Below are 13,144 nucleotides of genomic sequence, written 5' to 3' on the forward strand. Positions count from 1 at the left end.
CCTGGGTTCCATCAGAGGGATCCTCACCTCAAGACGGCGATAACAGTTAGCTGGGAACTACTTGTTTAGCAGGGTTTCCCCGCGTTCCGAAGCTGCGCGCCCTCCCCCGAGTGCGGTGTATCGTCTCGTCAGTGACCCAAGGTGGACCAGCCGAACCAGCGCTAGATCAGAGGCTGGGAAAAAAGAAGAGGGGGGTTCGTCGCCCTCATGCGTTGTCGATCGGGTGCTCAACCTGCTTCGAGAACAAATCTCCTGGCCCCTTGCCTATCTTCTCTCTCTCTCTCTCCCTCTCTCTGTCCCCCGCACCAGCTTCTGTTCCTGCTGCGACCGGCCCGGCGTTGTCGGTTGTGAGCGCGCCATCAGCCCCCCCTCTGCTCCATCACAATCCACAGAGGCATAGGCACAGAGACACGGGGGACACACACACAAACACATATCCGGGCTGCCATGTTTTCACCCAAGCAGCCCCCGGCGCAATCGACGGAGGCTGCGCAGTCGGCGCATGCCATGCAGCAGCAGCAGCCGCAACGGCACCCACATTCACCGCTGCCACCGCCACAACAACAACCGCTCCCGGCCGCCCCGACACCGGCGCAAGATGACGAAGGGCTCCGGCCGAAGAAGACCAAGACAAGGCCGCGCAGGGTAGCGGATGGCAACCGGCAGCGGTCGGCGAGAGCGTGCGTTTCGCCTTTTCTCCTCTCTCCGTTTTTCTATCTCATCCCCCCCTCCTTTGGTGTGTCCATGCCGGTGGAGCCTCAAATTCCCCCGGTTCCCCTCCGGAGGGGGCCTCGCAGGGATGGGGTGTTTGGGTTTCTGATAGGGTACCGTCCGCGTGAAACTGCGAACCGCTGCTGACAGAGTCTCCGTCTCATAGATGCGATGGGTGTCGCCGCATGAAGGAAAAGTGTGAAGGCGGTGTGCCGTGTCGGCGGTGCACGCACTTTCAGCGGCAGTGTGAGTTTTCGAAGCCGGCCTTTTCGGCGAGAAGGGGAAGCCCTGGACGGTGCGTACTTTTTTCCTGTCGTCTTACTTTTGACCCTATCTCTTGATGCTCGGCTCATGCCCTGTGCCTGAGCTTACCCTTCTCGACTCTCTTACATTATTACCCTACCGCCCTTGATACTCATCATCTTCCACCGACCATGTCGGCCCGCAAAGACACCAAGCTGACAGACCCCCAGCGCGGCGGCGTCCCGCCACGCATCATCCCCAGAGCAGGGTGATGCAGAGCTGCGCCAGCGCGCCTCCAACATGGAGCGGCTGCTTGTCCACTTTGTCGGCAACATCAGCCTCGACGCGCAGACGCTGCAGGGGCTCGCCGACTCGCTCGACCAGGAACGTGGCGGACCAGGCCATGGCCCGGCGCCAGCACTGGGCACGACAGGGAAGACGCTTGAGAGGAGACGCCTCAGTTCGCGCGAGAGGCGTGAGGACGGTGGTGGTGGTGGTCGCGGTGCACATGCCAGCAGGGAGGGGGACGTCGAGACGGATTCCAACGCTTCCGAGTATATCAAGGTCGACGATGACATCACGGTTCAACCATTGGAGAACAATGTCACGCGTACGTGCCACTCCCCGTTTCGTGGTGCTGGGGACGAAAAGGAGATGAAGCATGCTAACAGGAGTAGACTACTCTGGCGAATTCTCACATTGGAATTTTTCCATGCGGATCAAGAATTGGATCGAGAAGTGCGGACCCTATCGCACGGTATGTCGAGTGGCCTTTTCTCCTACCACCACCCTGTGCTTGGCCTCCTATCATATGTCTCTCGTTGAATCTGACAGACTCGAATCAGGACGCCCCCGATGCTCCCAAGATCAAGGAGTTTTACCGAGCAGAAGAGCTCCAGTCGTCGTCCGACACAGCCGTCCTCCTGTCGGCGCTGCCGCCGCGCTACATTGTCGATTTTCTCGTGCGCGCGTTTTTCACCTACGCCGAGACGAACTACTTCTACGTCGACCGGACATGGCTCGCCAAACGCCTCGACGCCGTATACGAGAACCCCACGTCACTCACCCGCCGCGACGTGCCCACTGTCTGTATCATGTTCACCGTCTTCGCCATTGGCACCCAATACGCCTACCTCGATTCGCCCCACGACAAGACTGACGACCCGAGCCCCTTTTCGGAAGACTCGGTCGGCGTCAAGATGTACCAGCAGGCCTGTCGCCTTGTACCTGATGTCATCACCATTGCGTCGCTTGAGAGCGTCCAGGCAATCTTGCTCATCGGTCTCTATACCCTGCCCCTAGACCCTTCAGGTCTTTCGTATACCTACTTCAATCTAGCAGTCAAGCTGGCAATCCAAAACGGCATGCACAGGAAACACCCGAACAACGGCCTCGACCAGGTCGTTCGCGAGACGCGGAACAGGGTTTGGTGGACGGCCTGCACCATTGAAAAGTAATGTGCCCAACCTCCATATGTACTTTTACGACCATGACCTGGGAATGCAGTACGGCTAACAGAGTACTTCTAGGCGCATCGGCACCTTCCATGGCCGGCCCATCTCCATCGCCATGAGCGATATCGATGCAGAACTTCCCGTCGACCGCCCTGAAATTTGGCCGGGCCCTGGCCCCCAGAACACCATTTACCTCCTCGCGACGCTGCACCTCAACCGTGAGCTCGCGAGGATAGCCCATGAGATGTATGTGACTTGTCCCTCAGCGGCAATGAACGAGACTGACGGCTCGCAGTTCTACCTTTAAAACTTATGACAAGCAAGCCATCTTCACAGCCCTCGCCCGCCTCGTCGACATTAAGGATGAACTGCAAACCTGGTGGCGCTCTCTACCCTCGGGGCCCTTCTGCAAAGACGCCGACCGCGACCCGACGGCCCCCGTATCGCGCGCCGCCATCCACCTGCGCCTTGAGTACTGCCACGTGCGCATGTACGCCGGCCGCCTCTTCATCACGCCGCGCGGGCCTCTCGCCGTCAACGCAAGCCCCGGCTCCTCCACAGCGACAGACGCCCCCGGCACAGCAGGCTCCGGATCGGCAGCGCACCGCAACAGCGGGCCGTCGCGCAATGCGCAGCGCCGCGCCGCGCTCGTGGCCGACTGCGTCGACGCCGCACTCGACATAGTCGACACGTGCCGCCTGCTGCGCGGCACCATCGGCCTCGCGCGCGCCTCGTACACCGAGTTTAGTGCGCTGCGCGTCGGCCTGCTCGTGCTGCTGACACAATGCCTCGAGCACCGCGGCGCCAACCGCACCGAGCGCTGCGCGCCGCGCTTGGCGACGGCATGTCCATGCTCAAGGACATGTCGACGTGGGGCGCGTCGGCCGCGCTTCGACGGCCAGCTCATTGAGCCTTGAGCCACGCCAATCGCCGCGCCTCGGTGCCGAGGAGACGAAGCTGACGGGCGATTCCCGCGCGGCGGCGGCGCTGGCTGGCGCGAGACGGACTATGAAATGTTCAAGAGGTGGGAGATGCTCTGGCAGACGGACGCCGCTGCGGCAGCGTCGGGGCGCATGGAGCCCGGTGCGGCGGCGGCTGGGCCATCGGGATTCGATCCCGGCGCCGCGCCCATGGATGTGTCGCCGATGGGGGGCGATGGCACGGACTGGGGGGATGATGTCAAGGCCCCGGGGCCCATGATGATGCCTCCTGGGGCGGGGCCCATGTTCGGCATGGACGAGCACTTGGGTCGGTGCCGATGCTGGAGGGGCTGTCGGCCGTGCTCGGGTACGGGTACGGTCTGGATTTGGAGAACATGGGGCCGGCAGGGTCGAGGTCGAACGGCTGGGGTGCCTAATGATTGGGTTCTCATGTCTGGGTCATGCCATGTGTTGTTTGTGTTCGGTGGCGTTTCTGGGATGAGATTATGAGGTCTATTTATGGTGCAGCTGACGATGATCCTCGATATCTGGAGTCAAGATTTATTGTACATCATATTTGATACCTGGGAGACTAACCGCGACAATGCCATGGTGACTGTCACGCTTTTGTACTACCACCAAGAATTCAATGTGCAACCATGTCCTTTTTTTGTTCTTCAGTCTCCAGCATAAACGGGCTGTACTACTGATTCGTCATTGTTCACACTCTACAAGCCAGATCATGTTGGTCTAACCTCTACGGACCCACGCTCTCCCAAAATCAAAATAAACCCAAAAACGCTCTACCACATCTTCTCCCAAGTCCGCCTGCCAACGCTCATCTTGGCCAGCCTGGCCTTCTCGACCTCCTCGATACCGCCCTCCTCCCAGTGGCGGCACTCCTCGTCAATCTCGTCCTTGCCGCTGATGAGGTCGGCGTCCTTGGCCGCGATGAAGCCCATCTTGCCGCCGCGCTTCCACACGAGGAAGCGGCCGACGCCGAACATGACGGCCGCCCACAGCAGGGCAAAGTAGGACGTGATGAAGCCGCGGATGCTAAAGGGCGAGAAGACGTCGAAGCCGACAAAGACGAGCGCCGTGCAGCCGCAGATGAGCGACACGACGGGCGCGTAGGGCGTCAGGGGCGCGACGTAGGGGAGGTACTGGTCCGCGAGGCCCTGGGCCTTGCGGGCGCGGTAGAAGCCGAGGTACGTGATGAGCATGAAGGTGTACGTGGCGATGAGGGCCGTCGTCGTGAGGTCGACGAACCAGAAGAAGACCTCGACGGCCGAGTTGGACGACACGAGGAAGGTGATGCACGTGATGGCCGAGACGACGAGGACGCAGTAGATGGGCACGCCTGCTTTGGTGCACTTGAGGAGGATGGCGGGGGCTTGGCCGGCTGTGAAAGAGGAAAACTTTGTCAGTTTTGTGGCGTTCCGGAGAGGAAACCGAGAGGGTCAGGAACGGAGGAAAACGTACAGCGAGCGAGACCGTAGAGGGTGCGGGAGGAAGAGTAGAGGTAGGCGTTACCGCAAGACCTGAACGCTGGTTAGCACCGCCGACTTGAGGCTGGCCGTTTCTTGTGCCGGCTTCACTCACCATCCGGAAAGCATGATCAGGGCGTTGATCAGGTGTGGCAGGAAGCCGATGCCGAGGTTCTCGATACCAATGACCCAAGGACTGGCGGCAGCGCCGGGCTCGCCGTTCTTGATGGCACCGACCAGGCGAGGGTCGCGCGAGGAGCAGATGATACCAACAGCCAGGACACCGACGACGTAGAAACCAACGATGCGGTAAAAGATGAGCTGGGCGACGCGGGGAATGGTGCGGCGCGGGTTCTGGATCTCTCCGGCCGCGAGGGCGATCATGTCGGGGCCGGCAATGGTGAAACCGGCGTAGATGACGACGGACCACCAGCCGAGCAGACGGCCGGTACCGCCCTCGGCGTAGTACGAGTGCATGGCACCGGCGCCCCAGTTGCGGAAGCCGTAGGCGTCACCCTGGGGGTTGCCGCCAGACATGGTGATGAGCGTGATGAGGACGAGACCGAGCAGCAGCAGGACCTTGGTCGAGGCCATGATGAACTCGGACTCGCCGAACCAGCGCACAGCGACGACGTTGAGGAGGAAGCAGACGACCATGGCCATGGCGATCCAGGCGGCCGGATTCGTGTCGCGGTCCCAGTACTGCATGACGGTGGCGACGGCGCTGTACTCTACGCACACGAGCATGGTACTGGCGAAAAAATACGTCCATCCCATGGCGAAGCCAACGGCTGGGTCAACGAAACGGGCGGCGAGAGTGAAGATGGACCCGCGGACAGGCAGGTAGGCGCACATTTCGGCGACGCAGAGGTAGAGAGGCCAGATGAAGAAGCAACCCCAGAAGGCGTAGCCGAGGATCAGTGAAAGGGGGCCGGCCTTGCTGAGGACGCTGCCAATGCCGACCCAAAGACCGACGCCGATGGAGCCACCGATGGCCATGAGGTGGACGTGCCGGGGTTTGAGGCCGCGATGTGTCTCGCCGTACTTGGCTGTCATGCCGTCGGAGCCGTCATGCTTGAGGTCGACGTCCGCCTGAGAGCCGTCAACACGGCTCTCCACGGCGTTGATGCCGTCTTCAGTCTTCATGATTCGCTCGTTGACGTGGGAGTCCGAGGGCTGAGCGATGACAATAAAGGGACAGGGTTTGGCGAGTATAAGTCTGGATGGGGTGGTCGACTCAGCTATGCCTCGGCGATGAGACGTGGATCAATGGTAGCTGGGAGAGGATAGGGGAGAGGGGAGAGAGCCCTCAGAAAACGTGGCGATCTCGAGTTATTAGTACTCCCTGCCATGATGCCAGTGGTGGGGACCGGAGATGGTAGTTGATACAAGCTTGGGGCCCTATTGTGAGAGACTTGGGGTTACAATAGAGAGGCTCAAAACTGGGGTAGACTGCCACGCCAGACACAGAGTGGCTAGCGGATTGGCATCGGCAAGGGTCGAGAACCACACAAGCGCGAGCCTAAGTGCCGGTCCGGTGTGTATCGAGGCCGGGCCGGTGCAGTTTGGTGGGACATACGGGCATAGGGGGGAGGACTGGGATCTCGCCCTGTCTTGAGTCGCGGCACGGCCGCTGGGCCCTTCTTTTGGTATGGTGGTTTCGTCAGACGAGAGATAAGACTGACCCAATGTGTCTGTGTGTCCGCGGTTCTTTGGGGTAACGTGCTTGCTATCTATCGTCCCCCTGGGTATGTGACTGCAGCCGATTAATCACGCTCATATCAGTGGCCTGCTGCTGGACTGCCGTGTAGATCATATGAGGTCACTCTACCTGTAATCTGTGCCATCTCTTCCCTGGTGTGCCAGCCTGTCAATCTTCCGAGAGGTCGATCACAACTCGATAACCTCAACGCCACCTTCAAGACGACGGGCCGCTGGAGCTGGCACTCAGTCTTCCAGAGCTCTTCCAAACGTGACCAGAAACACGACAAGGTTCCCCATCAATGGCGAGCGAAAGCTTGACAAACCTGCCGAACCCCGCGCGGGGAGATGGGCCTGGCGAGTCCCCTTCTGGCTTCTCGGGGGCTCCAGTTGACCAGCCAAGCGCATTGGATGGAGAGCTAGGGGGCCCTTGAATGGAGACTGTGACGAACTTGGTGGTAATGTGAGGAACCCTCGCTTCAGCGACGACTCGTGTCCCCAGGCCAGCGTAGCGCATCAATGTAACTCAAGGGCAAGATCCATCGTTCGACGCTGATTGACCGACCGCCATGTGCGGATGGCCCGCACCCCTAGATGCCGGTCGATGACAGGTCTGGCATGCATATCTTCCTGGGAGCCAGGCCACCTCTTCGGAGACCCCGGTTCCAATCCCTCCTATCAATCGCCCTCCCTGTTCTAGCTGGGCGGGCTGACCTGGCGGCGGCCACTGTGAGTACCGAGTCATGTCCCGTATGGCCACGCGCCCGCCCGCCAGCATGTTCCTCAGCGACCAAAACCACGAAGGACAGGACAAACCTGGGGTGCGCCCACTATGACTTATCTGTTCAGCCCCCGCCATCTCCCGACCGGGCACGTTTTACCTACCAGCTGACGCAGAGCGCCGTCGGTCAAGCTGAGACCACCTCAGATAGCCAACTAGCCTGTTAGCTCCCACAGACCGCAGACGGGCGGGCAACGGGCCATGGAGATGAGATTTGACCGGCTAGATAGTGTCCCGCTCACCCAGGGCCTTCTGAATTTCCACCCCCCGTCTGCCGTCCGTGGTCTGAACCGGTCCGGTGGGTGGAGGATCGGATCGCTCTCTGGGCTGCGTGCTGCGTGCTGCATGCGCACCCGCGACAAAAGTGGCATCGTCAGAACATGCCGTTTGTGCGTAGCCGGTATCGACAGATGACACGGTTCCTGGCCTGTCTCAGCGTCCCCGACCTTTTCCGCTTTCCGGGCTTGGTATCGTGACTTCGGAATTCTCCCCGCTCGTTTCTCTGCGCTGGAGTTGAATTCGCGTTGATCCCTCGGGCCCTCCTCACCCCCATGGTGCATTTCTGATGGATTCAATTTTGCAACCCAGGGTGTTACGCAGTGAAGCTTGGTCGCTCGACCTGACTGACATTCTCTAGTGTGCTGCTGCTGTTGTCAGGGACCAAGGGTCGCGAGCATACTCGTAATCACAACCGCGCGCATGCTGCTTCGCGCCGCACTTGTGTTGACGGGTTGACTCTGAAGGTGTCCTGTATCGGCGGCTGTCCCATGCCCTACACATCATGCCGATACGTCAGAGATCTCAGCCTATTGCAACACGACAGCAGAACTTGCTGCAAAATCCAGCCCAAAGCATCTGTCGCCTGAACAGGCAAAACCGCCGTGCGATGACCAAGAACGAGGCCAAATTGAAGGTAATCCTGGCTACCCATCCAAACACAGACTCGACGTCTATACATACACCCGCGCGTCAGCAGCAAGCCGTGGCTGTTTGATTCCGCGTACACTGCACTTGAGACACCAGCCGGGGTGGTCAAGATGAGGCAGTGCCTCGTCAAAGCTGACGAAGCGCCAGCGATCGACACTTCTCGCCTCTGTCTCGCGCGTTTCTCGCGGGGTTCCCAGGCACGAGATTGGGCGCGAACATGATGAGCAGATAACCGAGTACGGCGCTCCGTAGACCCCGAGGCACCAGAGGAGTGGACGTGCAAAGCCGGGTTTCGAATGTGGCAGAGCCCACGACTGATCTGCAGAGTTGGCGATAACAGCTCACCGTATCGCAGGTTCCGAACCGCGAGTCGCGAAGCTGCCTATTCGTGGTTACACGTCGTGGTAGACGGTGCTGTGCTCGAAATGAATTCGCAACGGCGCAACGCAGCGTCCGAACCTCGCGTATTGCGATCCTGCCGATTTGTGGCTGCATATGGTGTGAGAGCTTGCCATGCTTTTGAATAGAGGAGGAAGAAGTATATAAGTCAATGCCAAGGTGTCTGTTCAGTCTCCCTCTGCTCAATGCGATAGCTTTTCAGACAATTCCCAATCATCGCAACGATTTGCCTCACTGAAGAAACGTTATCAGACAACCACCAATACGGCTCGCACAGTCGAATAACATCGTTCATCCATAACGACACACACAGTCACACAAGACGAAACATGACTACCATTCGCAGGGCACTCATCTCGGGGTTTGGAGATGCCTCCAATGTCAAGATCGTCACTGAGACGATCGACGCGCCCGGGAAGAACGAGGTGCAGGTCGATGTCATCTACTCGGGCTTCTCCGGTGCCGACATCAACATGCGTCTGGGCGTGTACCCGCAGCAGAAGACGGCGCCCCTGTACCCAGGATACTGCTTCGTTGGCCGCGTCGCCGTCAACGGTCGAAAGTCGAACAGGTTCCGGCCAGGCGACCTCGTAGGCGCTGTGACAGTGTACGACTCGGAGGCCGACAAGATCAACGTCGAGGAAAAATATCTCGTCGCCGTGCCCCCCGGCGTCGACACGCGCTCGGCGCTCGCCGCTGTGCTCGACTGGAACACGGCGTACGGCCTCGTGCATCGGGCGACGACGATCGTGGGCCAGGGCAAGCGCATCTTCATCCACGGCCTCAGCGGCGCCGTGGGTTATGCCACCATGACGCTCTGCCTGCTCGGAGGGGGGCCGAAGTCTTACGGGGACGGCGTCGCTTACGCAAACCACGAGGCGCTGGCGGGGCCCTGGGGTGTCCACGCCATTCGTGTACACGAACAAGGCGTGGATGGGCGAGATGGCGGGCGGCGCGGCGGTTGCACACGTCGGTGTACGACGCGCTCGGCTTCGAGAGCTATGACGAAGTCGTGGGGAGATTTCTCGTGCGCGACGAGCCCAGCGCTCGTCGATCGTTGCAACTCACGCGTGCCAGGCCGGCAGCGCAGCGAGTCGCAGCTGCGAGGACGCTCAGCTCTGGCCAAGAACGAGTGTCTGTGGACGAAGCGCAGCGCGGAGTTCTACTACATCGACGCACCGCGACACGTACATGCCGGATCTGCAGGCCGTCTGCACTGCTGGCCGAGGGCAAGTTCGAGGTGCCAATCAAGAAGATCTGGGACCTCGACAACATCAGAGAGCCGCACGCGCAGTGGACCAACGTGACTGGCATGGGCTCTTGCTTGATTCGTGTCGACCAGAATGCCTAGGGAGGGAAGGGTATGGTCGGCAGGTAGGATGATCGTGATTCCAGCATCGTTTCTGTCAGTTTGGGAATGATCGTAAGATAAGAGACGATGCAGTTGTATCTGCGTTCGTGCGGTTCTTTGCTCAGAGATGGATTTATGGAAGCCAGTCCATGATAAAGGAAGGAATTCCAGACAGACAAATGATATTGCATCTCCTGGATTCGTGATCGTTGTGCTAATCATTAGTCAGCAGCAAGGCAGGTACCCTTGAGATCCCCTTAAATCTTCATTTCCTCAGGGTGCGGGGGCCGACCTTGGAACTCATTCGTCATCAGCCACTTCACAGCGACCCGCTCGTCCTCCAGGGCGCCTAAGCCCAGCAGCCAGCGCAGACAACCGCTAGGAGGGCCCAGGCCCAGGCTCTGTTGAGGCCCAGGGTCTGGTTCAGGCCCACGTGCCCGGGTTCCCCGCGCCACGTTCCAGTCGCCTGCAGACAGCGGCACAGCGGCACAGTGGCACAGCGTCCTGCCTTGGTAGTGATCATCCGAGGGAAGTTGTTGGCTGCCAAATGTTACAGACACCACCCCAAACCACCAAGAAAAGACAACCGCGGCCACCATCGCTCGCGCTGGCACGATCCAGTGTCCAGTGTCCAGTGTCGCGATAGCCCCCCCCCAAGGTCCGCCATGACCATGGCGCTCGACGACGACACCTCCCTTCCCGTCGAGAACGCAGAGCGGGCACGCCAGCGGGAAATCGCAGCGTAAGTCTGAATCCCCGAGTTGCTGCTCGCACCGCTGCCATTTTTTTTTTCCATTTGTGCTAACACTCCTCTCCTCTTCCAGGTATCTCTCGGCGGCTTCCTATCCGGCAGGCGTACCGACCGGTCCCCCAGAAACCCCGTTCATCAATGCAGACCCTGCTCTCAACGCCCTTGTCCAGTCGGGCACATCCCGGCTCGACTGTGACAGATCCTTCCTCTCCCTCATCGACCGCGAAAACCACTTCCTCGCCGCTGAAATGACGAGGTCGCACTCTATCATCAAGAATCAATCTGCCGAAAATGACCACATATTTCTCGGCGTCTCCAAGCTGGAGACCCGCTGGGGCGTCTGTCCGACGGCCATGCTCGCCTTTATGGACGAGACGGGCGAGTGGGCGCAGACGGGCCCCAACATCATTGCCAACAGGACGCGGTTCATCGTCAACGATTTTCGAGTTGATCCCCATTTCGTCGAGAGACCCTATGTCTGTGGTTACCCATACATGGTGTCCTATCTCGAGGTGCCCCTCGTGTCGCCCCTGGGCTACCTGCTCGGCAGCTACTGCGTCGTCGACAACAAGCCTCGCCACTTCAACGACGAGCCCACCATTGCCATCATGAACGAGATCGCCTCGGCCATCATGTCGTATCTCGAGTTGAAAAAGACGGAACAGATGCGCCACCGCGCCGAGCAGCTCATCGGCAGCCTGAGTGCCTTTGTCGGCTGCAAACCTGACCCGGCACCGCACCCCCCTAAGCTCTCGCCACAGTCAAAACACCCTTCCTTCGACTCGGTGGAGACCGATCAGACGGACACGTTCTCCGCAATGAATTTGTCTTCAGCATCACCGGCGTCCTCGTTCGCGACCCCCGACGCATCATTCCTGTCCTCGGTGCCCTCGTCGGGTATACCGTTGACGGCTCCACCGCCGGACGGCGCAGGCGAGACCCTGCTCGACCAAAAGTTCCACAATGCGAAGGACAGAAACCCTCCAGGTCAACATCTGCCCTCCTCGGTCAGTGACGTGCTTGGATCGCGCGACGTCGGCTTCAGCGGCTCCGCGAACTTGCGTTCCACGTTTTTTCGCGCTGCGTCCATGATGCGACAGGCTATGAACATGGACGGCTTCATGTTTCTGGATGCCGCCCCTAGCGTGTACGTAGACACCTCAGACCCTTTGGGTTGCGATCGCAACAGCAACGACCACGGGCCTCAAAGTGAGGCGGAAGGGCCATATTGCGCTGTCGTGGCTCAGGCGACCGTTGATCAGCGAGAAGACAAATCGCTGCAGCCGCCTCCACCTGGCATTCCAGAGGCGACCCTCCAGAGGCTCATCAGGAGACATCCACGTGGCCATGTCTTCTCGGCAGACGAGTTCGGACCCATTGACGAGCACTATGGACCTGGCAAGCCGTGCCCATCCGGCCGCAGGGCGAGCGCAGACAGCATTGGCCTCACAGACGATGTGTCCAGGCTCTTCAGCGCTCTTCCTGCGGCAAAGTACATCATCTTCCTCCCGCTGTGGCACTTTCAGCGCGAGTGCTGGTACACCGCCGCACTCGGCTGGGTTGCAGATCCGACGCGCGCCATAGAGGTTGCCGACATCAGTCTCGTGTCTGCCTTTGGCAACTCCGTCATGGCGGAGGTGTCACGCTGGGAGGCCCTGGCTGCGAGCCGCGCCAAGTCCAATTTTGTCTCATCCATCAGTCATGAACTGCGGAGTCCCTTACACGGCGTCTTGGCCAGCAGCGAACTGCTCCGTGAAGGCATCTCGGACCTTTCGCTCAAGCCGGCCCTGGACATGCTCGATTCCTGCGGCAACACGCTGCTGGACACCTTCAACCACCTGCTTAACCACGCCATCGCCATCAACGCCGGCAAGAACCCCCAAACCCCTGCGGCCGAGCTGCGAATCGCCGACCTCGGGGAAACGGTCGAGGATGTTGTTGAGGCCGTCCACGTTAGCCATGGATATGAGAATGCCTTTGGTCCATCAGCTAACTCGAGGGACGAACATTCTGTCGATGGTCCCAAGGCGGAGGAGAGCTCTCGAGCGCGCCCAGTGCTCGTCTCACTGAACATTCAAGACAAGACCGCCTGGAAGATGCGTACCGATGTCGGGGTCTGGAAACGTATCATCATGAACGTCTTCGGAAACGCCATGAAATATACACCTGCTGGCCACATTGAGGTGAGCCTTCGGAAGACGCGAAAGCCAGACAGCCACGGCAGACTGCGCGATTACATCGCCTTTTCCGTCGAAGACACTGGCCTCGGCATCAGTTCCGATTACCTCAAGTATCAGCTCTTCACGCCTTTCTCACAGGAAAACACCCACGCCGCCGGCATGGGGTTAGGACTGAGCATCGTGCAGCAGCTGGCTAGAGGACTTGGGGGTGCCGTCAACGTCAAGAGCTCGTAGGGGTG

At 59.8% G+C, this 13,144-nt stretch overlaps 5 protein-coding genes across 5 annotated transcripts in view; 4 read left to right on the forward strand and 1 right to left on the reverse strand.

Moving 5' to 3' along the window:
* Positions 1-447: 447 nt before the first annotated feature.
* VDBG_05457 (PrnA protein) lies at positions 448-3,325 on the forward strand (the record flags this gene model as incomplete). The annotated part of the gene is made up of 7 exons (XM_003004298.1): positions 448-680; positions 903-957; positions 1,177-1,564; positions 1,626-1,711; positions 1,800-2,407; positions 2,484-2,654; positions 2,704-3,325. The coding sequence occupies 7 exons, from the start codon at positions 448-450 to the stop codon at positions 3,323-3,325; spliced, it is 2,163 nt and encodes a 720-aa protein (XP_003004344.1).
* Positions 3,326-3,421: 96 nt separating this feature from the next.
* VDBG_05458 (predicted protein) lies at positions 3,422-3,838 on the forward strand (the record flags this gene model as incomplete). The annotated part of the gene is made up of 1 exon (XM_003004299.1): positions 3,422-3,838. One exon carries the CDS (start codon positions 3,422-3,424, stop codon positions 3,836-3,838), a length of 417 nt encoding a protein of 138 aa, XP_003004345.1.
* A 293-nt stretch (positions 3,839-4,131) lies between these two features.
* VDBG_05459 (lysine-specific permease) lies at positions 4,132-5,961 on the reverse strand (the record flags this gene model as incomplete). Its single annotated transcript, XM_003004300.1, has 3 exons — positions 4,132-4,730; positions 4,811-4,869; positions 4,931-5,961. The coding sequence occupies 3 exons, from the start codon at positions 5,959-5,961 to the stop codon at positions 4,132-4,134; spliced, it is 1,689 nt and encodes a 562-aa protein (XP_003004346.1).
* A 2,991-nt stretch (positions 5,962-8,952) lies between these two features.
* Positions 8,953-9,974, forward strand: VDBG_05460 (indc11; the record flags this gene model as incomplete). Its single annotated transcript, XM_003004301.1, has 2 exons — positions 8,953-9,650; positions 9,701-9,974. 2 exons carry the CDS (start codon positions 8,953-8,955, stop codon positions 9,972-9,974), a joined length of 972 nt encoding a protein of 323 aa, XP_003004347.1.
* Positions 9,975-10,639: 665 nt separating this feature from the next.
* The window catches only part of VDBG_05461 (sensory/regulatory protein rpfC), a gene marked incomplete at both ends in the record, with an annotated part of 3,751 nt that continues 1,246 nt past the window's right edge, over positions 10,640-13,144 (forward strand). The window contains 2 exons of the mRNA XM_003004302.1: positions 10,640-10,716; positions 10,799-13,135. Of these exons, the coding sequence (XP_003004348.1) occupies positions 10,640-10,716; positions 10,799-13,135 (2,414 nt within the window). The remainder of the gene's footprint in view (positions 10,717-10,798; positions 13,136-13,144) is intronic.

The sequence above is a fragment of the Verticillium alfalfae genome, genomic scaffold (genome assembly GCF_000150825.1).
Source record: "Verticillium alfalfae VaMs.102 supercont1.6 genomic scaffold, whole genome shotgun sequence".
In the NCBI taxonomy this organism is placed as follows: Eukaryota; Fungi; Ascomycota; class Sordariomycetes; order Glomerellales; family Plectosphaerellaceae; genus Verticillium; species Verticillium alfalfae.